The sequence below is a fragment of the Callithrix jacchus genome, chromosome 15 (assembly GCF_049354715.1).
Source record: "Callithrix jacchus isolate 240 chromosome 15, calJac240_pri, whole genome shotgun sequence".
NCBI classification, from domain to species: Eukaryota; Metazoa; Chordata; class Mammalia; order Primates; family Cebidae; genus Callithrix; species Callithrix jacchus.
In genome coordinates, this window is record NC_133516.1 from 80,881,731 (window position 1) to 80,908,350 (window position 26,620).

General features: G+C 40.3%; 1 protein-coding gene across 4 annotated transcripts in view; it reads right to left on the minus strand.

The window, feature by feature from the left end:
* The window catches only part of CD86 (CD86 molecule), a 69,045-nt gene that overhangs the window by 37,130 nt on the left and 5,295 nt on the right, over positions 1-26,620 (minus strand). For 3 of the 4 annotated variants that reach the window (XM_017964597.4, XM_008982313.5, XM_054245354.2), the window contains exon 1: positions 5,764-5,952. The exons of the other annotated variant lie outside the window; for it this stretch is intronic. In XM_017964597.4, coding sequence (XP_017820086.4) covers positions 5,764-5,780 — 17 coding nt within the window. In that variant the 5' untranslated portion in view covers positions 5,781-5,952. Of the gene's footprint in view, positions 1-5,763; positions 5,953-26,620 lie in introns of those variants that run through there. 4 annotated transcript variants of the gene reach the window in all.

Sequence of the window (26,620 nt, forward strand, 5' to 3'; positions counted from 1 at the left end):
TAATGGATATTTTAAATTTTTTGAGGGGGGTACAAAGTCTTTAAGAATCATGTGGGTGGTTTACAGTTACAGCACATCTCAATTAGAACTAACCGCATTTCAAATGATTGGTGGCTACCAAACTAGACAGGACTGCTCCAGATCAGCCCATCCATCAGCTTAATAACATCAGGTGATGTCAGTTGATGGCACAGAAAAATTAATAAGGAACAGAAAAATCAGCCAAGGCCTGCTGAAATTCCTGACCCCAAACATTGTGAGAGGGTAAAGGATTCATTGTTCTAAGCTGCTAAGTTTGGCGGCAGTTTGTAATGTACCAATGGGGAAACAGAACAGATTGAATAGGTAGGTGCTAAGTAGGTGAAGGGCTGGGGAGTTGACAGAAGAATGCTAGGCATAGGGAACAGCATATGCAAAGTCACTGAGGCAGGAGGGCACAGGAGAGAAGGTAGGAGGTCTCTGTGGCCAAAATGAAGAGACAGATGGAAGACAAGACTGAAGAGGTGAGCAGGGGCCAGAGCACACTTGTCTTATGGGTCAGTTGAAGATTTTGGTCTTCATATGTGAACCACAGAAGAAATTAGAGCTGAGAGTGACATCATCAGATTTTCATTTTGAAAAAATGGCCATGGTTTCTGTGTAGCAAATGGATGCTAGGGAAGCCAGGACAGAGGCAGGAAGGCCAATTTGTTGGCTACTGCAGTTGTTTGAGTGAAAGAAGATGGCTGTTTGGTCTGGGATAGTAGCAGCAGAAGTAGGGAGAAGTGTATAGATCAAGAAATATTTAGAATTACAATTAACAGGATATGATGATAGATAAATATGGGAAATGAGGGCAAAGTACTGATTGATTTATTCATTTATTCATTTGACTCAGCCACTGAGTGTCAAGAATCATTCTTGTCTAAAACACTGATCCCACAATGGATGCTACAGGACTCCACATTTTACTATTTCACTTTCACATATTTAGTAAAACTACTAATAAAAGCAACAGAAATCAAACTTCTGCTGTGCAGATGGCACAAAATGAGACAGATAGCTCAAAAATTGGTTAGCTGAATTAATATTCATAAAGCCTGAAAAGAGAGACTAATACAAACGTGATGGGTCCCCTGAGGGTAAGTGTAAGAATCTGGACTTAAGTTTTGAAATAACAACTGTGTAAGACAAAGAAGCAGATACAGGAGAAATACTCTACCCATAGTAAACACAAAAATCACATAAATGTTAGTGTGGCACGGCTAACTAAAATTTCATCTAATTCTAGTGTAGAATTAATTCACTGAACTCTGTGCTAATCAGACCACATCGCTTGTGGTATCACGTTCAGTGAGGTCAGTCATACTTGAATGACACCGACAAATTCAGTTTATCAAGGGGAAGGGCAGCAAGGTTCACTAGTGAATAAGGAAATTATGTCAAACAAAGAACAACTAAAAGGACTAGAGTAATGAACCTGAAGATGCTGCAAAAGATTGCACGTACATGCTGGCAGTCTGCAAATATTAAATACCCTCCTTCCATGGGAGGATACATACACTGTTGCTGAAGGGAAAGTCGTTCCAATAACTAGAAGTCACGGGGAGCCAGATTTCAGCTCCAGACGATGGAAAACTTTTAATAGGGAGCTACAACCAACAAGTGGATTTTCTTGTGAGGTGATAAGCTCCCTTCACCAGTACCATTCAAACCAAAGTGGGGGTAATCACGCAGAAGAGACATTTTAGGAGAGAATCTTGATTGAGTGGGTGATTGAACTCCATAACTTTTCACTCACCTCTAAGATTCTCATTACATTTCCAGGAATAAAGAGAAATAAAGAAGAACACACGGACACTTCATCTCTCTCACCCTGAGTCAGTTCCTCTCATTTTTAACGTAGTAGACAATATGGTACATTTAAAAGATCCCTGTCTGTGTAGAGTCTGCTGAGCTGGCTACAAGTGATCCAGGCCTTAGAAGACATGGAGAATAGCAAGCACTCCTACAGCTTGGAAGGGTTGTGTAAAGGTGGTAATATTTGAACTGAGCTTTGGCAGGTGATTCAGACTTAGTCTCAGAAGTGTAGTCTGGTAACAGGAACAAAGTAAGCCAGGCATGTTAGTACTTGCAGGGGTCGGTTTCTGTTATAGCAGATGAGGCTCCACCCAGTATTGGCTCTAAGTAAGTCAGTCCACTCATTCTGATACTCCCACTCATGAGGGCCTGAGCCAGTGCACTGTTTAACAGTCTTTCTCTGAGAATTGCTGCCCTTTAAAAAAAAAAAAAAACATTAACAATTGTTAATTTCCTAGAACTCAATGTGGTAGCTATCTACCTCTGTCCTTGAAAGGCTTTGCAAGAATAATTCTTCCCAAGACAGATTCCTGATAATGTATAACCCTGCATCCGAGGCATCTGTTTAATGGGTCTCAAAGAACTGCCGCTTCCTAAAGAATCACTTTAGGGCTGATTGAGTTTCACTGGACAAATATTTCAGCCATATATTTGATACACGAATACATGCACAAACATGTAAAAATATCAAGCATGACCCTATGTTTGATGCTTTTCATTAGTATAGCATTCTTTAGCAACTTTCTGAGACACAATCAAACATAGCAATTTTTAAGGACACATGGAAATGGAGGAGTGACCATGGAATTTTTATAGGACAATAGGAAAAGCTGACTGGACTACAGCAGAAGTTAACTTTGGACAAACAATGGGAAATATGGAAAGTCAAATAAGGAATTTATATTTAATTTAACAGAAAATTGGAAGTTTGGAATTCATAATTTGGGAGCAGAAAAATGATGTGATGACAGCCTGTCAAGAGATGAGGGCTGGTAACAGGGTCATCAAGAAAGCCAGCATTATAGGCTCATAGATTTGAGATGGCGAACCTGAAGCAATAAAGGGGCAGTGGGCATGACGAGGAGGGGATGGGTGTGAGGGCTGCCTCGATGGAATATGAACAGTTCCTGGTGTCTGGTGGACAGAGGAGATGACTGGAGGTGGAGACGTCCTCCGACCTGAGCTCTGTTTTCCTCAAGCTCCCACCAGCCACGTCTCCTTCTAGCTCAGGCTGGAATGTATGTCTGATTTGGTCTCCAATCTCTCCTTGGAGCAAGTCCCCCTTATCCCCCATTTGCGGAGAATTTCCTGATCTAATGCTTGTTTTCTTTCATGAGTTATTCTTTACGGCAGTCATTTGGGAACACAGTGTTTCTACGTAGACAAGAGGAGAGCTGCATCAAGGACATATAGGTACAGAGAAGAAATGTCTATCCAGATTCAGAAGGAGCAGAGGGTGCTTTTGTCCACTTTCCAATATTGTAGGGAACTGAAGTATTAAAATGAAGAGTACGTTACCCTCCCTGGCCTAGAAGAAGGAGCATAGCATGGCAATAGCATTTAGCTTTCCGAGGCCCCCAAGAGCAAATTTGTGGATAAGACATACACCTAGTTTTCCTAGTTGTATCTGGAATCAAGACTTTCTGAGTCAAGGAGCACCCCATTTTCAAACTATTGATGAATTTGTAAACGAGTTTTTTTTGTTTCCTTTTGGCCAAAAAAGTAAGGATCATGCAAAGTTTCACAGGTGCTTCTAGTCTGTGCTCTTCCACTTGAAGGCTCTGCCTGGCAGGAATGAGGCTCACAGAACTCACTGAAAGAGAGCCATGTCCATCCTGGCCCCCTAAGGTAGCCCGATTCTTGTTTTCTCAGAAACAGTATCAAGGTCAAAGAGAGGGAGCCAGTGTTTCAAGGACACAACCTGAGGGGCTTCTCCGTTTCCCACACCAGGCCTACCCTGCTGCTTGGAATCCCCACATTACTCATTCCTTGGGCTAAGGCATTTTTTGAAAGCCCCTGTTAAAATGCAAATGCAAGCTGGAAGGGAGATTTTTTTTTTTAAGCCTTTAGGAATTAGGTTCAAGTTAATTTCTCTAAATAGGAAATGGAACTCAGAAAGGAATCTTATCCATCCATGAATAAAGGAGGACTAATAGGGAACGAGATGCTTCCCAGTGTCGAGGTCTCAGGGCAGTGATGGGGAGACGGAAAGTGCTGAAGACACACTTTTCTTCCTCCACACATGTTCAAAATGGTGCCTATTTCTCAAACCTCAGCCCGAGTGCAAACCAATGTACAGTTCAGAAGCAACACTGTACAGGAGACGAGAAGAGAGAAAGGGGCCCATAAAGGGCTGTGTGCTCAGCATATGGCCCCATCCTTTCTCCCACCTCAGAAATACTCTTACCTGCCTGACCATGAAAGGTGGATTGTCAACACATGAATGGACTCTGGAGAACTGCCCAGGGACCTCTCCACCACCCTCCCTGCTTGCTTTTGCTCTAGTTTTATCTCTTTGAAGCCTCAATCTCCTGACCTAGGGACCCCTAACCTCAACTCCCACCTCAATCCAATTTTTAAAACATGGTATTGGAAACTTGATTTTTCTCCTGAAGAATCTGGCTTGGCTCATCTCTTCATCTTTCATGTTTTCTCTCCACCCACCCTAGCCTCAACTCCATAAAATGCCATCCTCACCTCCACCCAGGAAGGGGGCACATGAAATCCAAGAATAATAGACTAACCAAAATATCAAATGCAAAGACTTATTGATTAATCAGCTGACATAGTCACATAGAACAATTTCCTTCTCTTTAAATTACCATTGCTATGTAGTCATGTCTAGTGTGATTAATCTAATATGATTTCCCCATTAGGCTAGAAACCAAAAGTATAGTTTCACCTTATAAGTCTTTTTGCTCCCTGTGAAATCTCTAGTACTTGGGACATAGCAAGCACTTAGTAAATATATTAGGAATACATAAATAGAGATTTATAAAAGCTCCGATTATACACAGAATGACTCACAGAAATGCTATTAATGGTATCTGCAGCAGCAGACATAACATGGACTGCAAGTCTGAACACATAAAGTCCGTTTTCATCTAGAGCCTTAGTCCCAAGATTGAGGTTACATGTAAGATAAACAGTATGTCTCCTTCATTATTACAATTTAAGAAGAGTAGGAAGTTCCCTTTGCCAAAAGTTATTTTCACCTGGCTCTCCAGAACCTTAAATTACTATTAATGGAAGCGATATTTTAAGCCCATTTGCAAATGCAAATATGTTCACAGTATGTGAAACACAGTATGTTAAATCACTTGCCTGGGCTCTTTTTTGAACCAAGAATGTTTCCTAAATTAGTTCTTGGTCTCTGGTGCCAAGTGGGGCTAATATTGGGATGGGGCATTTGGATGGGAAGAAATATTGGGCAAGGGTCTCAGGACCAGAGAAGGGAAGGGTCAAACAGGAAAGCCAAGTAAGTCTGTTGCAGAGAGGCTGCAAGAGGAGGAAATCCCCCTCTTCAGGATTTCCCACTGGCACACGGGACTCAGACAGGGCCAGCTGGCATCTTTGGACTGCTTCTTCTAGAGCAGAGGCTGCTCGGACACCCCAGCACCCCAAGGCCAAGAACGGCTGCCAGTTATTTGGTAAGTGGCACCTTTATTTCCTGCCTATTCTGTCTCTTAACTCACGAAATCAGATGAAGGAATCTGGCCTGAAGAGACACACTTTTGTAATAACCCACCTCCAATGTAGTCAATCTGAGAAGCAAACCTGATGGTCAAAGGTTTTAAGCATGGTCTCTGCAATCCCTTTTACACACTCCCTGGCCGGCCATCAGCACATCAGCACTTCTGCCCCAGATGCAGCTTGCAGCTGTCTCACACCACTCCCTAGGCATCTAAGCCTCCAAAAACATACCTGTCACAAATGCCCATCCACTGCAGCTCCAAAAAGAGACCAGATGCATAAATACAGCAGCATTCCCAATGAACACAGAAGCAAGGTATTAAGAATAAGCCAAAAGGAGCCTTTGCGAGCTCTCCATACCTCCTAAGGCTCCTTGTAGAGAGAGAAATAATGTCAGGACTGACGCTAGAACTCAAATGCAGAAAGGGGAACTGACTAGAGAGAAACAACACCACAGCCAGCGACAATGCTCTTGCTTGGTTCCAGATAACTTCTGCCGGCAGGTGGGCATTTCCACTGATGAGAATGACTACAGATGTACCCTTGGAGAGTGAGTGTAAAGCCCTGGGGAAACCCCCAAAGACAGCCCCATCCACAAACATGACAAAGACACCTTCCCTGACAGATTCACAAAGATCCCAGAGTACACACAGTCTTTGAAGCCCATAGAAAATTCAGCTCAGTTCAAATGTGGGCAGCCATGTGGCAGGCACTGAGCTCCATAGGACTTCAGAAGATAGTCTTCAACATAGAGGCCATGTGCTTCACCTCTAGCCCTTCTCTAAAATCATTCATTAAGTACATCTCTCCACCAGTCCTGCTAGAAGGCAATTGACATACACAACCTTCATTTTCAGATGATCCTAAGCTGACCCCAATTGTATGAATCTAGAATGTTTCTGTTACCTCAGTCCACTATTCCTGGAAGTGGGTGGTACTCTTGAGTTTGGCCACAAGTCACAAGCAGAAGTGGGAAAGGTGTGTAAATACCCAGTAGATTTCTCCAAACTTAGTGCTGCAGCAGGGATAGGGTTCACTCTGTATGATCCTGCCCCAGGTGCATGCCTCCGTTTTCTGCCCGGATCAGGCACTGCAAAGTCCTCTGCTTCATGTGGGGGACATTTATGTGCCTCTGAGAACTGCAGCACTTGAGCATAGGAATTGAGAAGCAGCCCCTCTGGGCATGTACCCCTGATCTCTTTGAGGCTGGCTGTGTCCTGTGAAGCCGGAGACATTAAAAGTAACAAAGAGGCAGTTTGTTGTTGACGGGGTTGTGGAGGCTCATCCACACAAAAGCGTGTGGTGCAAGGGAAGGAGTGTGGGTTTGGAACTGATAGGCGGGTAATTGGTCATATGTTACAATAAGTAACCGGTGGTCAAAGGTTCAGTCCTGGCTTGACCACGGGGCCCCAGGCCAGGTATTGAACACGTTTGAGTGCTCACGTCAGTCTGCTCACTTAGGAAATGTGACTCAGAGTCACTTCTTTATTGCATTATTGTGAAAAACAAATGAGATCTTGCCTGCAAATCACATGGCACAGAGTATTCCAAGTAGGTATTTCATCTTCATTATTACTTTCCTATTTTCTTTTCAGACTTTCCCAATTCTTTGACCTTTGCACAAAGGTCTCCCTTCTGTCACTAAAGAGGTCTGTAAACAGGTCTGTAAAATCCTTCACCTTTCATCCAGGGTTTCTCAAACCCACAGGGCTCCCCCATGATTTAGGGTCTTCACTCACAGGGTCATCACTTCCTCTCAGTCACTCCATGTTCAGAACTTGGAAACTTCATCCTTCATACAGATAGGTCCCACCTGGGGTTTTCCTCTGGATTTTACAATCACAGTTTTTGTTGTTGTTGTTTGAAAGGGTCCATTTGATTTCCTTATTGTAACATATGACCAATTATGCACCTATCAGAGCACAGGAGAAGTAACTCATATTTCACTTAATTTTCAAGTTTCCTTCTGTTCCTTGTACTGAGCAGTCCAAATATAAACAGGCTAAATTGAAAGGCTAGCTATCAAAATATTTGTAGTAGCATTTTCCAAACTTTCATAATTCTAGCTACTAGGACCACTTCATATCCATGTAAAATCTGTTCCATTAGTTAGATAGTATTTTTTATAACTTACTTTTATTTAGAAAGAAATCTTTATGTCAATACCAACTTAGAAAGCAGTATGACTTTCCATTAACAGATCAGCAAAAATGACTTGTCACATTGCGCTTTGGAGTCACAGACACCCCTGTGTTCAAACCCTGCTCCACTACTTAATACCTGTGTGTTCTTGGGGCAGTTATTTAACCTCTCTGAGCCCTGACTTCCTCACAGAAGTAACACTAACTATCTCATGGGCATGCCATGAGGATTAAATAGAATGGCATATATATGGTGCCTAGCACACAACCTGGCAATAGAAGGCTTTGAAAAAAATGTTGTTTTATTGTTTTCTCTTCCATAGCACTTCTTTAATCCACTGATTTCAGTTCCTACTTAGAGCAGCCTCCTCCAATGCTGTAACATAGTAGGATTTTAAAAGGAGTGAAGGAAGATGAATGGTGAGGCAGGCAGCAGAAGTGAGGGGAGATATGGTGTCATGGAATTCTCTTATTCTCCAACTTAGCTAGAGTTGTTGGGCTGTAAGGGACCTCAAAAGTCATCATTCCAGTCTCTCACTCAAGCAAGGACCCCTTCAATGTCACGACAGATGCATGTCTAGCCTGTGCTTTCTTACTTGTCAACTTGGAAAATTCACCGTCTGGTAAGAGAGTTAACAGAAAAATTTTTATAAATAATTCTCAAACTACTGCCACTCACTGCTCAGATGCATAAGTACCATCTAGTTGTCTCTGTCCCATTTTCTGGAACTACCAGAACATATTATTTTATCCTTTTATATAAGCTCCTCCAAATAGGTTAAAGCTGATTTTGTAAATTTCTTTCATAGTGTCTCCTCTCAGCTAAATACTACCAGTGTCCTCAACTGCCCCTCATGTCAATGGTCTCTAGGACCCTAGTCCATTGGCAGCTCTGCCGCCAGCACCCTTCTCCCTGAGTTAGTCAACCTACCTCCTTGCAGAGAAGGCTCTCAGGGCGGAACAGGCAGTGACAAGATCACTTTTGTTAATGAGTTAGAGATCGAAATTAGCCTTTCAACAGTTGCAGGAGGTTGCTGACCAGGGCTTTTTTTTTTTTTTTTTTTCCACATGTCAAGTCAGATCGCAACTCCCTTGCCCCGTCTTATTTGTGTGACAGGCTAGCAGTCAGCCAATCAAAATTCCTCTGACTCCCACATATGTCATCAGAGCCAAGGGTGGAGCAGGGCCAACTGTGATGGTGGTCAACAGTGTTGCCCTTGGCTGACAGGAGGCCGAGTCCAGTGGAGAAGATAAGTTCCTTGTGTTTGGTGAGGAGGAAGTTGCTGGTGAGGAGGAAGTTGCTGAGGTTACTTCAGAAAGCTGCTTTCTGTGTGGGGCTATTTCCTCCACTGCCTGATTCTCAGATGTTCTCAGGTCTGAAGAGGCCAAGGCTGCAAGGAAAAGCCACCAGAGGGGAAGAGGCTACACATGGCAGCTGGTGTGTGTGGGGGTGGAAGTTGCCCTCACCAAACTTCACCGGACAGAGTCCCCTGAGGACCACACAGTCAAGATCTACTCCATGTGCTAGAGCCAGAAACCCATGCGAGTCTAGAAACATCTGAACATTTAGCTGAGTTTTCCAATTTCAGCCATCTGTTTGTTGCTATATGGAAGTAGGCTCTTGTGGCCAGTGGTCAAGTCTAAAAGCACTCTAGGAGGCAGCGCTGATGGTAGTTTTAAGTTAGAATAAAGTAGTTTCCACAAATAATTAGATCAGCATTATTTATTGAAATGGTAGTGTTTGTTTTCTCAGCTTTCTTGATGCAGAGATTTGTGTAAGGGGGAAAGCAGAAGAGATAAAAAGTTAAAGGCTTATCCAGACTTTTTTTTTTTTATACTTTAGGTTCTGGGGTGCATGTGCAGATTATGCAGGGTTGGTGCATAGGTACATACGTGGCAAGGTGGTTTGCTGCCTCCATCCCCCTATCATCTATATGTGGCATTTCTCCCTGCATTATCCCTCCCCACCCCCCACTGTTCTTCCCCTAGTTCCCACTCCACCCCCCGCCCCTGACCCGCCAACTGACCCCCGAGTGTGATGCTCCTTTTGTGAAAACCCACAGAAGAGATGATACAGGTGGCCTAGAGGTGAAAGAAGAGGGAGAGAGTGCTTTTGAAATGCAAGAGGAAGGGAGGGCAGGGGATGGTTGTATGGGTCCTGTGAACAGTAGAAACCCAACTACTCCTCCAGCAGTGCTCCTGAGGGGGTAGCAACCTCAGGTGTGATGGCTTATGCCTATAGAGGCAGGATACTTGGCTCAGGGGGCCCAGCCTCAGTAGATATTCTCATTCCCCACTGTGGCATGGGAGCAGGGAGCTGCCAGACTTTTCAGACCACTACAGGCTCAGATACCAAGGGTGCCGATGGCAACCAGGACAGACTAGGGACTTGAGGCCCTTCCATCATTTTCCAGGAACCAGTCGAATTTCTTGAATTCTGACTGGGCTGCAGGAAAGGAAGGAGACTCCTGCGTGACCTAGTTGCAGTCTCTTGTTTAACCGTCAGAATGGAGGCTTCAGGTGGGATTAGGTTGAGTTAAAGGACATTTTCAAAGTGATGATTTCTTATGTACTTGGATTCATGGACAGAAATTCATATCCTATGCATAATATAATCGATGTGAGAGGGGCCAGGATTTAACTGTAAACACAGTTCCTGAATTATTTTTAATTTAGTAGTGATGGAGCTCAGGACTGGGTTGTCTTCTTATTCTCAGCCATGCTACAAAATTGCCAATAAAGCAGGATAGTAAGCCACAGCCCCCAGGACTTGACACTCTCCTTTTAATAAAACCCTGAAGTGTCCATAGTTCTCTAACATCACCTGAGGGTGAACATAAGACATTTGCAATAAATTTTTATTTTTACTGCTGCTGTAAATTGTATTTTTAAAACCCTCCTTAAAGCATAAACACATATCAACCATTATATGAATATAAAGACATGCCACAAATTGGGAAAAAATATTTGCAAAAGACATATCTCATAAAGGACTCGTATCCAAAATACATGAAGAACACTTATAACTCAAAGATAAAAGAACAAACAGCCCAATTTAATAAGGAGCAAAAGATCTGAACATATCACCAAAGAAGGTGTACGGACAGCAAATAAGCATATGAAAAGAAGGTCAGCATCATATGTCATTAGAGAATTGCAAATTAAAACAGTAAGATACCACTACATATCTACTAGAATGGCTAAAATCCTAAAATCTGACAATACCAAATGCTGCTGAGTATATGGAGCAACGAGAAGCCTCATTCATTGCTGGTAAGAATGCAAAATGATAAAACAACTTTGGGAGATAGTTTAGTAGTATCTTAAAAAACTAAATATACTCTTACCATATGATTCAGCAACCACACTTCTAGGTATATTTACTCAATTGAATTAAAGACATATGTCCACACAAAAACCTACACATGAATATTTAGAGCCACTTTATTCATAATCACCAAAAACAGGAAGGAACTAACACGCCCCTCAATTGGTAAAGTTGTGACACATCCAGACAATGGAATATTATGCAGTAATAAATGGAAATGAGCCATCAAGACATGAAAAGACATGGAGAAAACTTAAATGCGTATTGCTTAATGAAAGAAGCCAATCTGAAAAGGCTACATACTGTATAATCCAATGATAGAACATTCTGGAAAAGGCAAAACTGTGGTGACAGTAAAAAGATCAGTGGTTGCCAGGGGTTGGGGAGAGTTAGGAAGGGTGAACAAGCAGAGCACAGGGAATTCTTGGGGCAGTGAAGCTATTCTGTGTGATACTATAATGGTGGATACATGACATTATATATTTGTCAGAATCCGTAGAACTATACAACCCAAAGAGAGAACCCTAATGTAAATTATGGGCTTTAATAATAAATCAACAATCGTTTAATCATAAAAAATACATCATACTAACGCCAAGATGGTGATAATAGGAACAATTTTATGCCACACAGGGAGTAGATGGGAATTCTTGTACTATCTCATCAATTTTTTGAAAATCTTAAACTGTTCTTAAAATAAAGTTTGTTAATTAAAAAAGGCACACACTGATTATCTCAATTGACGCAGAGAAGGCATTTGACAAAATTCAACAGCCCTTTATGCTAAAAACCCTCAATAAACTCGGTATGGGTGGAACGTATCTCAAAGTAATAAAAGCTATTTATAACAAACCAACAGCCAATATCATACTGAATGAGCAAAAACTGGAAGCATTCCCTTTGAAATCCGGCACTAGACAAGGATGCCCTCTTTCACCACTCCTATTCAATATTGTACTGGAAGTTCTAGCCAGAGCAATCAGGCAAGAAAAAGAAATAAAGGGTATTCAAATAGGAAAGGTGGAAGCCAAATTGTCACTATTTGCAGATGACATAATAGTATACCTAGAAGACCCCATCGCCTCAGCCCAAAAACTCCTGAAACTGATAAGCAACTTCAGCAACGTCTCAGCATACAAAATCAATGTGCAAAAATCACAAGCATTCCTATACACCAATAACAGACTTAAAGAAAGCCAAATCAAGAACGAACTGTCATTCACAATTGCTACAAAGAGAATAAAATACCTAGGAATACAACTCACAAGGAACGTAAGGGACCTCTTCAAGGAAAACTAAAAACCACTGCTCAACAAAATAAGAGAGGACACAAACAGATGGAGAAACATTCCATGTTCATGGTTACAAAGAATCAATATCATAAAAATGGCTATACTACCCAAAGTAATTTACAGAATCAACACTATCCCCATCAAGCTACCATTGACTTTCTTCACAGAACTGGAAAAAACCACCATGAACTTCATATGGAACCAAAAGAGAGCCCACATAGCCAAGTCAGTTCTAAGCAAAAAGAACACAGTGGGGGGCATCACACTACCGGATTTCAAACTATACTACAAGGTTACAGTAATCAAAACAGCATGGTACTGGTACCAAAACAGAGATATAGACCAATGGAACAAAACAGAGGCATTGGAGGCAGCACAACATATCTACAACCATACAATCTTTGATAAACCTGACAAAAACAAGCAAGGGGGAAAGGATTCCCTGTTTAATAAATGGTGTTGGGAAAACTGGCTAGCCATGTGCAGAAAGCAGAAACTGGACCCCTTCCTGACACCTTACACTAAAATTAACTCCAGATGGAATAAAGACTTAAACATAAGACCTGGCACCATAAAAATCCTAGAAGAAAATCTAGGCAAAACCATTCAGGTCATAGGAGTAGGCAAGGACTTCATGACCAAAACACCAAAAGCATTGGCAACAAAAGCCAAAATAGACAAATGGGACTTAAACTCCACAGCTTCTGTACAGCAAAAGAAACAGTCACTAGAGTGCATCGGCAACCAACAGAATGGGAAAAAATTTTTGCAGTTTACCCATCTGACAAAGGGATGATATCCAGAATTTACAAAGAACTCAAACAGATTTACAGGAAAAAAACAAACAAGTCCATTCAAAAATGGGCAAAGCATATGAACAGACACTTTACAAAAGAAGACATACATGAGGCCAACAAACGTATGAAAAAATGCTCATCATCACTGGTCATTAGAGAGATGCAAATCAAAACCACATTGAGATACCATCTCACACCAGTTAGAATGGCGATCATTAAAAAATCTGGAGACAACAGATGCTGGAGAGGATGTGGAGAAATAGGAACACTTTTACACTGTTGGTGGGAGTGTAAACTAGTTCAACCATTGTGGAAGACAGTGTGGCAATTCCTTAAGGCCTTAGAAACAGAGATTCCAATTGACCCAGCAATCCCATTACTGGGTATATATCCAAAGGACTATAAATCATTCTACTATAAGGACACATGCACACGAATGTTCATTGCAGCACTGTTTACAATAGCAAAGACCTGGAACCAACCCAAATGCCCATCGATGATAGACTGGATTGGGAAAATGTGGCACATATACACTATGGAATATTATGCAGCAATCAAAAATGATGAGTTCGTGTCCTTTGTAGGGACATGGATGAATCTGGAGAACATCATTCTCAGCAAACTGACACAAGAACAGAAAATGAAATACCGCATATTCTCACTCATAGGTGGGTGATGAAAAATGAGAACACATGGACACAGGGAAGGGAGTACCAAACACTGGGGTCTATGGGGGGGAAGAGGGGAGGGACAGCGGTGCGGGGAGCTGGGGAGGGATAGCCTGGGGAGAAATGCCAAATGTGGGTGAAGGGGAGGAAGGCAGCAAAACACACTGCCATGTGTGTACCTATGCAAATGTCTTGCATGTTCTGCACATGTACCCCAAAACCTAAAATGCAATAAAAAAATAAAATAAAATTATATTTTAAAAAAAGCACACACTAACCACATACATGGATTCCTGGTAAAGTAACTAAATTACTAATGTGACATTTTAGAGGGCTTCTAGACTAGTGGGAAAGAAAATTAGCATTAATTTCACAGTCCACATGTTCACTTCCCCATGTTACACACTTGGAATCACATGCTATACATAGAACCTTGCTGTGAAAAGTCTGATTTTGTATTTCTACCTTCTATTTTGACACTTTCTGCGTTTTTCTGTTGCAGAACCCTAGACTTTGATGTCAATTCCTTAGGTAAATTAAAGAAAGCCCCAGTTTCCTAAGGGCCAGATCAATTTTAGCAAATAGCTTTCAGTTCCATGTTTCTGGAGGAACATTCTTAGAAATGTAATAAGTTTCTTTTCTCTTTGAGGGGTGATACAGTTTTAACTTGTACTTTAAAGCAAATTTTACGTAGTTAAGCATTAGAAGTTGAGTATTTTTCTTTGTCTGAAACAAAATTTTGCAGCCTTAGCATTTATATTATACCAGTAAGTTACCGAGGTAGGGAGGGATGGACACTCACTCTCATAACCTCTAACACGTACTCCACTGCCATCCTAGGTCGGCTTTTTCTGACTCCCTAGCTGCCCTGGGGAATCTTCTTTTATTTACTTTCTCATGATGCAAATTCACACCTACCATTAATGCATGCTAAGAAAGAGGCAATGTGTATTGTTTCTTAATTTGCATTCCATCAATTTCTGAAACTAGGACCCAGAGACACATTTTTGTCTAGATGTCTTTAAGCGAGAAGTCAGAAAGGCAAGGGACACCAAGAGGTATTTTCAGGATTCTACAAGTGAATGCAAAAGACTGTCCATCTTCAGTTTCTCTCAAAATCCCATGGTGGCTTTAGCAGCAAAATACATTTATTTGGATTGAAGACTGAATTTGCTTATATTAAAATGTAGGTTCAGGAAAATTTGTCAAAAGAGTAAATATTAGGGTGTATGCATTTTAGGAAAAGTACCATTGTACTGGGGGTACGTATAGCCTTCAGATGTATGTGCAGTTGCTTTAGCAAAATGAGCAATGCGGAAGATGAGGAAGATGAGCTCCCGGGTAGAGCTCAGGCTAGTGACAACCACAGCATGTGGGGGATCAGCTACCCCATATCCAGGGTCTAAGTGAGGTCTGTGGTCTGATGGAGACAGAGCAGAGTGGAGTCAAGGTGTGCTGGGGCATGCCCAGAATCAGAAGCTCCTGAGAAGTGTGTGGAGCAAGTTCTATCCCCTGTGGGAGCAGGCCACAGGGGCCAGTGAGGACCTGGACCACAGGGCAGGGAAGCAAGGCTAAGCCAGAGAAGGACTTAGAAGTGTGGGGAACTGATGGGAAGGACTGTAGTGTGAAGAACTGATGGGCTCACAACTCACCCCATGAACACTGAAGACCAGGATCTAGTGGCAAGAAAACATACTGAGCACCTCTCCTTCCTTCCCTGCCTGTCGTGTATCCCAACACCTCATGGAAGGGGTTGACCAAGGCTTCAGAGGTGTTGTCAGGGCTGCATAGGAACTGGCAATCACTATTGACTCTAGTAACACACAAATATGCACATTTTCATGCTTTACCTTTATTCCTATCCATCTTCAAATCTCAGTAATATTTCCCATTTTCTGATAACACCTTAAAAATTACAAATGTAATTGCACCATTTGGAATTTCTGTTTTTTTTAAATTTTCTTCATTCAATCAACAAATGCTTCACTAGCCCTGACTGAATGAAGGCCCCGGATTGCTCTTGAGATCTAAGGTGAGCTAAGAAGTGTGGTCCCTGCCCTCCTAGAGACTATAGTTGAATGCAGGAGACCTACACTGATTTAATAAAGACAAGGTGCTTGCCACCAAGTGATTTTCAACTTTTACAACTTCAGTTATGTATCATGTCCTCATGATTAAACACCATCTTAAGAGCATGAGGTAGTCTAACTAGGCTGTGTAGGTCACAACCGAGAAAAATTTTCCCCAGTCTCTTGTCCCAGGAATAGGTTTCTCGACATATCTGTTCTCCTTCTCTTCATGTCTTAAATGGTTAAGGTGTCTGCATAAACATTTGTCGTGGATAACACTGTATAGAGAACTTCCTGGGGGAAGGATGGTCTAAGTGATTAAATTTCCTTTCCAATTTAATACTTTTATATTCTAGCTATTCAGTAGGATTTACAATCTAATCGTACAATCTTAGGACTTCCTCTGATAGGTTATACAAAAGATGGTCTATTATTTAACAAATAATATAACTATGTAAAATGTTTCTAATACAAATAAAATGTATACAGTAGCCCATTTAAAACTTAAATACCAATAAATTACCAACATCTATGATGTTACTTTTCAGAACTCAAAGTAAATATCTGATTCCAAACTTGTTATCTTTTCAATCTTTAGTCCTACCTGGGAATATTACACCAATATTTGAAAGACTGTGACTGTGAATGTAAGTGGCTTGTTTGCTTAAGGGTGTACGTATTCTGAGAAACTGTCATTTCTTTACAAAGTCTGTGACATTTTTCATTTTCTTTATAACCTCAGTTAGAAGAAACGAAATGAGGTAACATTCTAAATGTAAAAGTTGCTTGAAGTTTAAGTCCATATTTTTTTTTCTATGTGAGCAGGGAAAGGAATATAGCACATAACAGAACTAACACATTTTAACAAATAGCAGCATATTTAAAATTTGGGGAAGCATGAAGATCTGTGAAAGCACCTTATGTAAAATATTTATTTGCGTATAAATTAAATGTACACAATAAAGTAAAATATTTAGATTGGGGCATATAGAACACAGGCAATATGACCAAACTTGTTAAAAAACAAAACCAGTGATTTTTTTCAGTGGTTTTGTTTTTTTTTTAAGTTTCCATTTCACAACAGAGGTGGGGAGGAAGCACCGCATTTTCAGAGACTTACTTCCCTGTGGCATCTTCATGACCAAAAGCAAGGCACATAACACTTCTGTGAACCCTTAAAATCTGCATTTGTCAAGCTGGGCTTGTAGTTTTCCAGTTGGTGATGCAGAATCATAGAGATGAAATTTCCGTCGCTCCCTGCTACTTCCATCACATGCTTTATCTGGAAAATTGGAAGGGTCTGCCACCACACAGAGCCATTACTGAAATGAATTTTCCAGTAGAAAAAGACGTCACTCTTTCTATTCTTCAGCAATGTGAGTAAGGGATGGCTCCTTTAGGCTATCCTTCTCAGAGTCACAGTCTTGAATATTGGTTTAAAGCTCCTAGGTAGGACTAAAGACTGAAAATATAACCAGTTTGGAATCAGATATTTACTTTGAGTTCTGAAAAGCAGCATCACAGATGTTGGTAATTTATTGGTATTTAATTTTTTAAATATTCTACTGTATATATCCTTTAAATGAAGAAAAGTGTCTTATTTCAGCTTTACTCAAATCTTATTTAAGATTGCAAACAATCTTAATTTGCACTAGTTGGCTACAGTTTTAATGTGAGGAGTTGGAATTTTTAAAGACAGCATTTGTAAACCAATTTGATCTTTGCATGTGGTGGACTGGAGAAAAAATATTGCATTTGAGTTGCATTTTCACTGTACAAGGCCTATTTGCATACAAACAAAAGAGATTATTTTTAAAGGAGATTTTCTGTGTTTTTGTTTTGGTCTCTTGGGATGACTGTGGTAAGGAAGAAGGGACCACGCCATTTTCACACCTTGGATTTTACATGTTGTGTTTATGTCACCCTGTATTCTTTCTTCCTCACCACCCATTTTCGATGCATTAGTGGCCAGTTTTGGAGTCTTCGTCACCTCTCGTCTGGACAATTGATTGCAACAGGCTTGTAGTTGGTTCCCTTCATTATAATTCATGGAAAACAATTTGATTATGAAACTTCCTTCCTTTAAAGACCCACTCCTTACTCCTCACTAGTTAGTGGTCACGCTTCTTAACAAGACACACAAGGCCTTTCAGTGTGAATTCAATTTTTCTCTTCTGATTTTATAACCCAACCTGTACAACTGCCCCCACAACCCATACAACAGTTACACTTGAACCGTTCACTATTCCCTGATCATCTTCCCCACTGTCCCCCACCCCTAGACCCTTTGAAAACTTTTTGCCCTCTTTCCCTTTGTGCAAGCCATTTCTTCTACCTGAAATGTCTTCCCTATCTTCTCTACTGAAAAACTCTACTCTTCCTTACAGATCCAGATCACTCCACAGTTGGATCCTGAACCCTTCCCTCTTTTTTTCACCATATCTTTATCTTATTCAGTCCCTGTTCACACTATTTTTCCATTATAACAGTTTCCTCATTGTGTTAAAAATCCACTGCTCATACAGTTGGCCTGTTCCGAGTTCCACAAGTTTGGGGAACATGTTTCATTTCCCTTTGCACTTCTGGTACTTTGCATAGTAAAAGGCCCAGAGTGGAGGCTCAGTAAATGTGTATTTCTTAAGGTCAATATCTATTAACTGATTACTATAGCTAGGCACTCTGCTAGAACTCTAAGGCACTCTAAGTATTTTAAATGCATTATTTCATTTAACCTTCACAATAAATATATTTTTTAAAAAATTTATAGGTGAGGAAACTGCCTTTCAGAGGGTTTTGGCCACCTGCCTAGAATCACACAGCTAGTGTGACCCTCAATCTTTTAGCAGGATATAGAATTGAATCCATTTTCATTTCTAGCTGATAATGCAACGTGACTACCATTAGAATGTCAGATAGATGTAAGTGTCCCTTTCTTGGCCAGAATGCTGAGCAGTTGGGCAGTTTTTAAGTAAGTTTCTCTACTCTGCTCTTTACTAATTGTGCAACCTTAGTTACTAATTTTTTCTGAACCTCAATTTCCTCATTTTTTTCAATGAGGAAAATAATATCCTAACCTATGTACTTACTGTAAGGATTCAGGGACAACACCTGCTATGATTTGTGCATGTCCTTGAGAAAATTCATGTGTTGGAAATTTGACAGCCACTGTGGCAATGTTGAAAAATTGGGTCTCATTTCCTTTCTTTCTTTCTTTCTTTCTTTCTTTCTTTCCTTCCTTCCTTCCTTCCTTCCTTCCTTCCTTCTTTCCTTCCTTCCTTCCTTCTCTCTCTCTCTCTCTCTCTCTCTCTCTCTCTCTCTCTCCCTTTCTTTCTTTCTTTCTTTCTTTCTTTCTTTCTTTCTTTCTTTCTTTCTTTCTTTCTTTCTTTCTTTCTTTCTTTCTTTCTTTCTTTCTTTCTTTCTTTCTTTCTTTCTTTCTTTCTTTCTTTCTTTTGAGAGAAGGTCTTGCTCTGTTGCCCAGGCAGGAGTGGAGTGGCACAATCATGGCTCACTGCAGCCTCAACCTTCTGGACTCAAGTAATCCTCCCATCTCAGCCTCCTGAGTAGCTGGGATCACAGACATGCACCGCCACATCAAGCCAACTTTTAAATTTTTTGTAGAGACAGGGTCTTGCCATGTTGCCCTCTCTGATCTTGAACTTCTGGGCTCAAGTGATCCTCCCACTTTGGCCTCCCAAAGTGCTGGGATTACATGCATGAGTCAGCACACCCAGCCCAGGAGGTGAGTTTTTGAAGAGGTGATTTGGTTATTAAGAAGAATTAATGTCACTCTGGTGGAACAATTTGGGAGAGTGAGTTCTTGCTCTCCCAGGATTAGATTAGTTCCTGTGAGAGTAGGTCGTTATAAAGCAAGCCCACCTCTCATGTTTTGCCCTTGTCACACATGTCCACTTCTGCTACCCCACCAAGTTTGATGCTGGACAAGGTCCTCCCCAGAAGCAGTCACCCAATCTTGGACTTTCCAACCTCCAGAATCATGAGCCAAACAATCTTCTTTTCTTTATATATTACCCAGTGCATAGTATTCTGTTTTAGCAACAAAAAACAGTAAAGACAGCATCCATGTAAAGTTCTTGGCCTTGCCTCTGATCATCACAATGGTCACTTGTTTCTTCCTACTCTGAGTTATGCACTTGATATTCCTTCATTCACCCTCTTAATCCTTACCCTCTGAAAGTGGAAGCCATTCAACCTTCTAAGTGACAAAAAAACCAACGCTCAGAAAAGGTAATGCCAGGTGCGGTGGCTCACACCTGTAATTCCAGCACTTTGGGAGGCCGAGGAGGGTAGATCACGAGGTCAAGAGATTGAGACCATCCTGGTCAACATGGTGAAACCCCGTCTCTACTAAAAATACAAAAAATTAGCTGGGCATGGTAGTGCGTGCCTGTAATCCCAGCTACTCAGAATGCTGAGGCAGGAGAATTGCCTGAACCCAGGAGGCGGAGGTTGCAGTGAGCCGAGATAGCTCCATTGCACTCCAGCCCGGGTAACAAGAGCGAAACTCCATCTCTCAAAAAAAAAAAAAAAAAAAAGAAAGAAAAGAAAAGAAAAGGTAATAACCTGTCTAAAGTTCCTTTAACCTAAGAAAACATTTTTCCTAAGGGCCCCAGAACTGAATGGTTCTTAACTGGGACCCTCAGTCAATGCCTGAAGAGTGTGTAAAGGGATCACTCTGCCTGCTTGTGTGAAAATAACATTAGAAGCATTTAAGGGGCTGGATTTTGGCTTGTTTTCTTTTTTTTTCTAACTTTCCCCCTGCAGCCATGAACACTTAACAAGCCAGAGAGGTCACCTGGAAACAGAATCTTGGGTCAGTCACAGAATGGACATATTAACTTTTCTACTGTCTGTCGTCTAAACTCTCCATTTCCTTCAAATTTACATGTCTGTGTTGAGCCCCGAGTCAAGTTTTCCCCCTCTCTCCCAATTCAGTTTCTTCCAACACCCAGAGATCTTGAAGAGCAGAATGCCAATGGCCTTTTCCTTAGCAACGTACTTCCTCAAAGAGTGGACTGGCTGGGTCCAGACTTGCAAATAATCTTCATTTCTGGACTCCCAGTTCTCACCTTCCTTGATCCATAGGTTATTCCTTCTTCCCTGTTGCTGCTTTACTTTCCAGACCAAAGTTCTCAGACTCAGGCATCTGCAGCATCCAAGCAGCTCATATAAATGAGGCAAGCAGGCTGCACAGGAAGAGGAGAGCTTGTACCCAATTGGAAGTTGGACAGCCTCTGCCAGATTCACTAGTTGTTACTATGCGGGATTGTTGGCCCACTGTTACTAGATATTCTTATTCTCTGGAATAGCTGGAAACCTAAGCTTATGTGAACTCTCCAGATTTTTGAAATACTGGCAGTTAATTATAATTAAGGTTTTTGTTTGATTTTATTGTTTTGATAACTGTCTGTCTATGGACCATTTCTAGTCCACCAGCTTTTACTTTTCAATCCCTGGCTTTTACCTTTATTATATGGTTGCCAGACCTTGTTTTGGACCTGGCTCAACACAGCTCTCTTCAAGCTCAAATCTTTTCATCCACAAATGCTTCTGCTGCTAGAAGTAATGTCTTCCTTCCCTGATCTGCCATAATATATACAATGGTCGTTCATAGCTTGGATCTGGAATCAGATTGACGTTTGGAATATTGATTCTGTTGTTAGCTATGTAACTAAGCAAGACTCAGTTTTCACTTGTGGAAAATCAGGGATAATACTGCTTACCTTCTGCAGTTACGATGATTAAATGAGATCATATATGATACAACATAGTATGGCATCATTCCTGCCAGATGCCAAGACATATTAGCTATGGTGATATCTCTTCCCATAGAAGCTTCTAAACAGGATTTATATCTGATTCATCTTCATCTTTCCAACATTAAATCAAACTTTATTGAATAAATTAATTAGCAAATAGTTCCAGACCCCTACTTTCTAGCTCTGACTCATTACGGCCTGGGCCCCAACATAATATTCCTAAAATATTCCATTCACAATTTTCTCACTCTCTTCTGATGCTCTAACAGAGGTCAGAGGTAAAACTAGTGGTTTACAACAAACCAACCCTCCATACATGGAGCCATTATGTGAAAATTAGGATTTCACTGATAAGTTTGCCTTTCTGGCTCCTCTTGAAATAGAAGACTTGGCTGTTCTGAACCTTGTAGCCAGGACAACAGAGTGGTGACCAGCAGCACTCCTCGAAATGGGGCTCGCCTGTGGGCATACACAGCTTCCGCCATTCATACGTCATGGAGCTGCACATAAACCACAGGCCTTCATCACTCACTTCCGTCATCTGAGGATCTATGTTGGCCACTCCTGGCGTAAGGGCTGTACCTCACTACTAGATTACTTTTCAACTTGATTTCATCCTGTTCAGCAGAGCAATGTAATTGTACTAGAAGATTTGGCAATTTTAGTCAAATTTCCATATTTCCTATTTCCATAATCCCACCAATCTGGAGGTAACTACTATGACGATTTTGACATATTTGTGCTCCAGCATCATCTCCACCTTAGGAGTAGCTGCCCTTTATTGTTCTGCTTCGTCAACCCTGTTCTGGATGTTCTTTTCAACTATCTGTTCTGGATAGTAGAGAGGCACGGTTTATGCACTGCCTCAAAAGCTGCCTGTGAGTGACACTTTCCCTTCCCCTTTTCTTCTTGTTTGGCTGATTCATCTGTCCTCAGATGGTTTTGCATTAGCTGACCTTTTGGAATTGTTGGGCAGCTCCTGATGCAAGATTAAAGAATACTGGTTTGTTGGTTTGTTTTGTAAACCAATATTTATGTCACTATTTTTCTGTGCAAATATATTCTCAGTTAAAACACCAGCTTCTCAATTCCTGATATGGAGCTTTCTTTCCAAAATTCTCCCTAGGCCAGGCACAGTGGTGCATGCCTATACTCCCAGCACTTTAGGAGGTTGAGGTGGGCATATCACTTGAGGTCAGGAGTTTGAGACCAGCCTGGCCAATGTGGTGAAACTGTGTCTCTACTAAAAATATAAGGAAATTAGCTGGGTGTGGTGGCATGTGCCTATAATCTTAGCTACTGGGGAGACTGAGGCATGAGAATCACCTGAACCCTGGAGGTAGAGGTTGCAGTGAGCTAAGATCGCACCAATGCACTTGCACTCCAGCCTAGGTGACAAAGTGAGTGAGACTCTGTCTAAAAAAAAAATTTCTTTCTATGTACTTCATTTTTAGGAACCATTTACCAAATAAAGCACATATTGTGTGCATTGTTTTCTTTATAATTCTGTATGTAGTTTTATATTGTTTTCTCTCATTAAAGAGTCATTATTAACTTCATTTTAAACTTATTTAACTATTCATCTACTTATTTAGGTTGATTCTTATTTTTCATTGTATTAAATAATGTAATAAACATTTTGGTGCACAAATATGTTTCGGTATCTCTTATTATTTAATCAGCTATATCCCTAGAGGTAAAATTACTAGAGCAAGATATGTAAACATTTTTGTCATTAAAAAATGATAGTTTATATATCTTCTAGAATTAGAAGTATAAATTTGAATACAGTTCATGATTACTAATGAGCAAAAGAATCTTTATAAATGAAAAGCAAACTTAAAATATTTGAAGTCCAGAAAGCTGAAAACCAGGTTTTCATAGACAACTTCATGAAGGCACTTACATGATTACTGTTATAGAATAGAATTTTATTTTAATGTTTTTGGCATCCTACCTTACATAAAATTTATTTTAGGTGGCTTTGTTGCTTGACTTTCACCTGATTCACCTGCATTTGGCATGCCCTTCTCTTATCTATTGTTAGGAGGTCTACTACATAGCAACTTCTAGGTTATAGGTAAGAACCCATTTGCTGGAAATCAGTCAGAAAAAGCAGAGCTAAAGAACTCTGACAATTAAAAATAGAGGAAATAGATTTTAAAGCAAAGAATGTGAGTCCTAAAATATTTTATTTCCATAGGACTTCCTGTCCATTATAAATTCTTATATTCCTCGTGGCATTGGCAAGTGCTAGTAGCCTCATCTTACAGAAGACACTGAAGTTCAAGTAGCTGATACGTTTCCCACAGTGATACCGCTAATAAGTAAAAGATGATTTATTAACTACTTATTATTTGACGCCAATGAAACTGACTCAAAACCCTGGCATTTATCTGAGACATGTTACTGCCTACAGACAAAGAGGAAACACCTACTTTCATGCTCCTGTGAAACTTTACACACTTATAAAAACCTCTTATTAAAAAAATCACCTTTGAGCACTTTGGGAGGCCGAGGCGGGTGGATCACGAGGTCAAGAGATCGAGACCATCTGGTCGAAATGGTGAAACCCCGTCTCTACTAAAGATACAAAAAATTAGCTGGGCATGGTGGCGCATGCCTGTAATCCCAGCTACTCGGGAAGCTGAGGCAGGAGAATGGCCTGAACCCAGGAGGCGGAAGTTGCCGTGAGCCGAGATCGCACCATTGCACTCCAGCCTGGGTAACAAGAGCGAAACTCCGTCTCAAAAAAAAAAAAAAAAAAAAAAAAAAAATCACCTTTGATATATTTACCCCAAAACTGAAATTCTTGAGGACAGAAATCATGTTTACTCATCCTTGGTCTATTTTTAATGTTTAGCACAGTGCCTGAAACAAAGATGATGAAAAAACTGAAAAAAATATTTACTAAAAACAGGGAGAAATTGACAGTGCCCAGAATGGGTGTCTGCTTGTACAGTCATTTTTAAGACTCTTTATATATGCTGATAGATTGCTTTCCAGAAATGTTCTGTCCATTCCTAGTCCCACAATCAGCAGTACAAGGAAGTACCTCTCATTTCATACTTACTAGATTATGACTCCCAACCCTCCCAAAATTCACATAAATTGTTAATTTGAAACAGGAAAATAGCTTGTTTTTGAATTGGCATTAAAAAATATTTAGTAAAGATTAACATTTTTGGTGTTTTAAATTACTTTCTAAACTTTTTATTTTTAAATAATTATAGATTCAAAAGAAGTTGAAAAAATGTATAGGGAAGTCATGTGCACCCTTCACCCAGCTTCCTTCAATGGTAACATCTTGACAAACACTGTGTTATTTTTCACCCACTGCGGAACTTTCTTTTCCTCCAGATTTTTACTATATGAATAAAGCTGGTATAAATATTAATGTATTGATTTTTGCAGGAGCATACATTTTCATTTCTCTGGGATCAAAACCCAACAATACAGTTGCTGGGTCATATACTAAATTCATGTTTGGTTTTGTAAGAAACTGTCAAACTGTTTTCAAGAGTGGCTATACCATTGTACATTCCCAACAAGCACTGTATGCATGATCCAATTTCTCTACATCTTGCCAGCATTTGGTGTTGAATTATCTTTTATTATTTTAATCATTTTTATAGGTGTGTAGTGGTTTTAATTTTTCATAAAGGCAAATGATGTTGACTGTCTTGGGTGGTTGTTCACCATCTGTATATTTTCTTTGGGGAAATGTCTTTCTTTATCTTTTCCCCATTTTTCTAATTGGATTGTTTGTTTTACTGTCTAATCTGATAGATAAAAATATATCATTGGTGTTTGAATTGGCATATAATTCTCTCTTTAATATTTAGTGAGAATAAACTTTTTGTCATGTTTATTTCTTTTGAAAACAATTACTGAATTAGTAACTGCATTAATTGCTTTTGCCATTTCATAATTGTGGGTTTCTATTTCTAAATAGACTAAAAAAATTATCAGCCATTTCATTCGTATTCCTCACAGTACCTTAAACTATTAGGCTCTTGATAAATATTTATTGTTTAATTGGTTAAAAATAGTTGTAAGATTGGGGTGGTAGTCTAGGTTGGCCTTTTGGGTTAAAATGAAACCTTTACCCAGTTTTACCAGTTTCTGGCCTGTATTGACTAATTGGTTTACTTAACTAAATGTTCATTCCTTTAATTTTTACTTGGTGTTTTAGTGCAGTTAAATCTGATTAATTTGACTCCAATAATATAGAGCTGTGACATTACGATAGTTTGGTTTATCATATTCCTGCTACTACAGAAAGACTAATTTTGACTCAAAGCTTTCTAAGAAAATGTTTTAATACTTCTCTATTCCAGTCTCCAATGGGTTTTTTTTATCCTGTTCTGCTTATTGATGTAAATTATAAATGATCCCTGAAATTCCTGTTGGGTTTGTCTTCTTCTTTATGTCATCAGATTCATCAGAAGCTTTACCTCTGTGAAGCCTCAAATCTCAACTTGCCTCTGAACTGACAATACAGATAGAATCTGTATCTGTACCTAAAATCCAACGTGTTAAATGACTGCTAAAATTATTTTCTTCCAGAAATCCTTCTCAAACAAGTTTTGGGTGGGAAAAATAAAGTATTGAATTTTATTTTTGGTTAGCCTTTATTTTTAATTTAAATTAATTTTTTTTTCAGGATAGGAGTGTGTCTATGTTGCCCAGACTAGTCTCAAGCTAAATCCTCACCTCAAGCCATTCTCGCACCTCAGCCTCCTGAATTACTGGGATTACATGCATGAGCCATTGACCTTGGCTCTGTTTAACCTTTAAAACAGAGGAAGGAAGAACTCTGGGTCTGGCTGGCTTGGCTCCAGATTATTTCCATGGACAGCAGAGGTGTGTTTACTCCAGTGAGGAGGTCTCATTGTATCATCAGATTTTCTGCTGGAGATCATCTGTGCTGCCTCCATGTCCCCAGCTCTCCAAAGTCTACTGCCTCCACTCAACTGGGAGAGCTCTGCAAAGGTCACTGAAGGCCTCTGGACT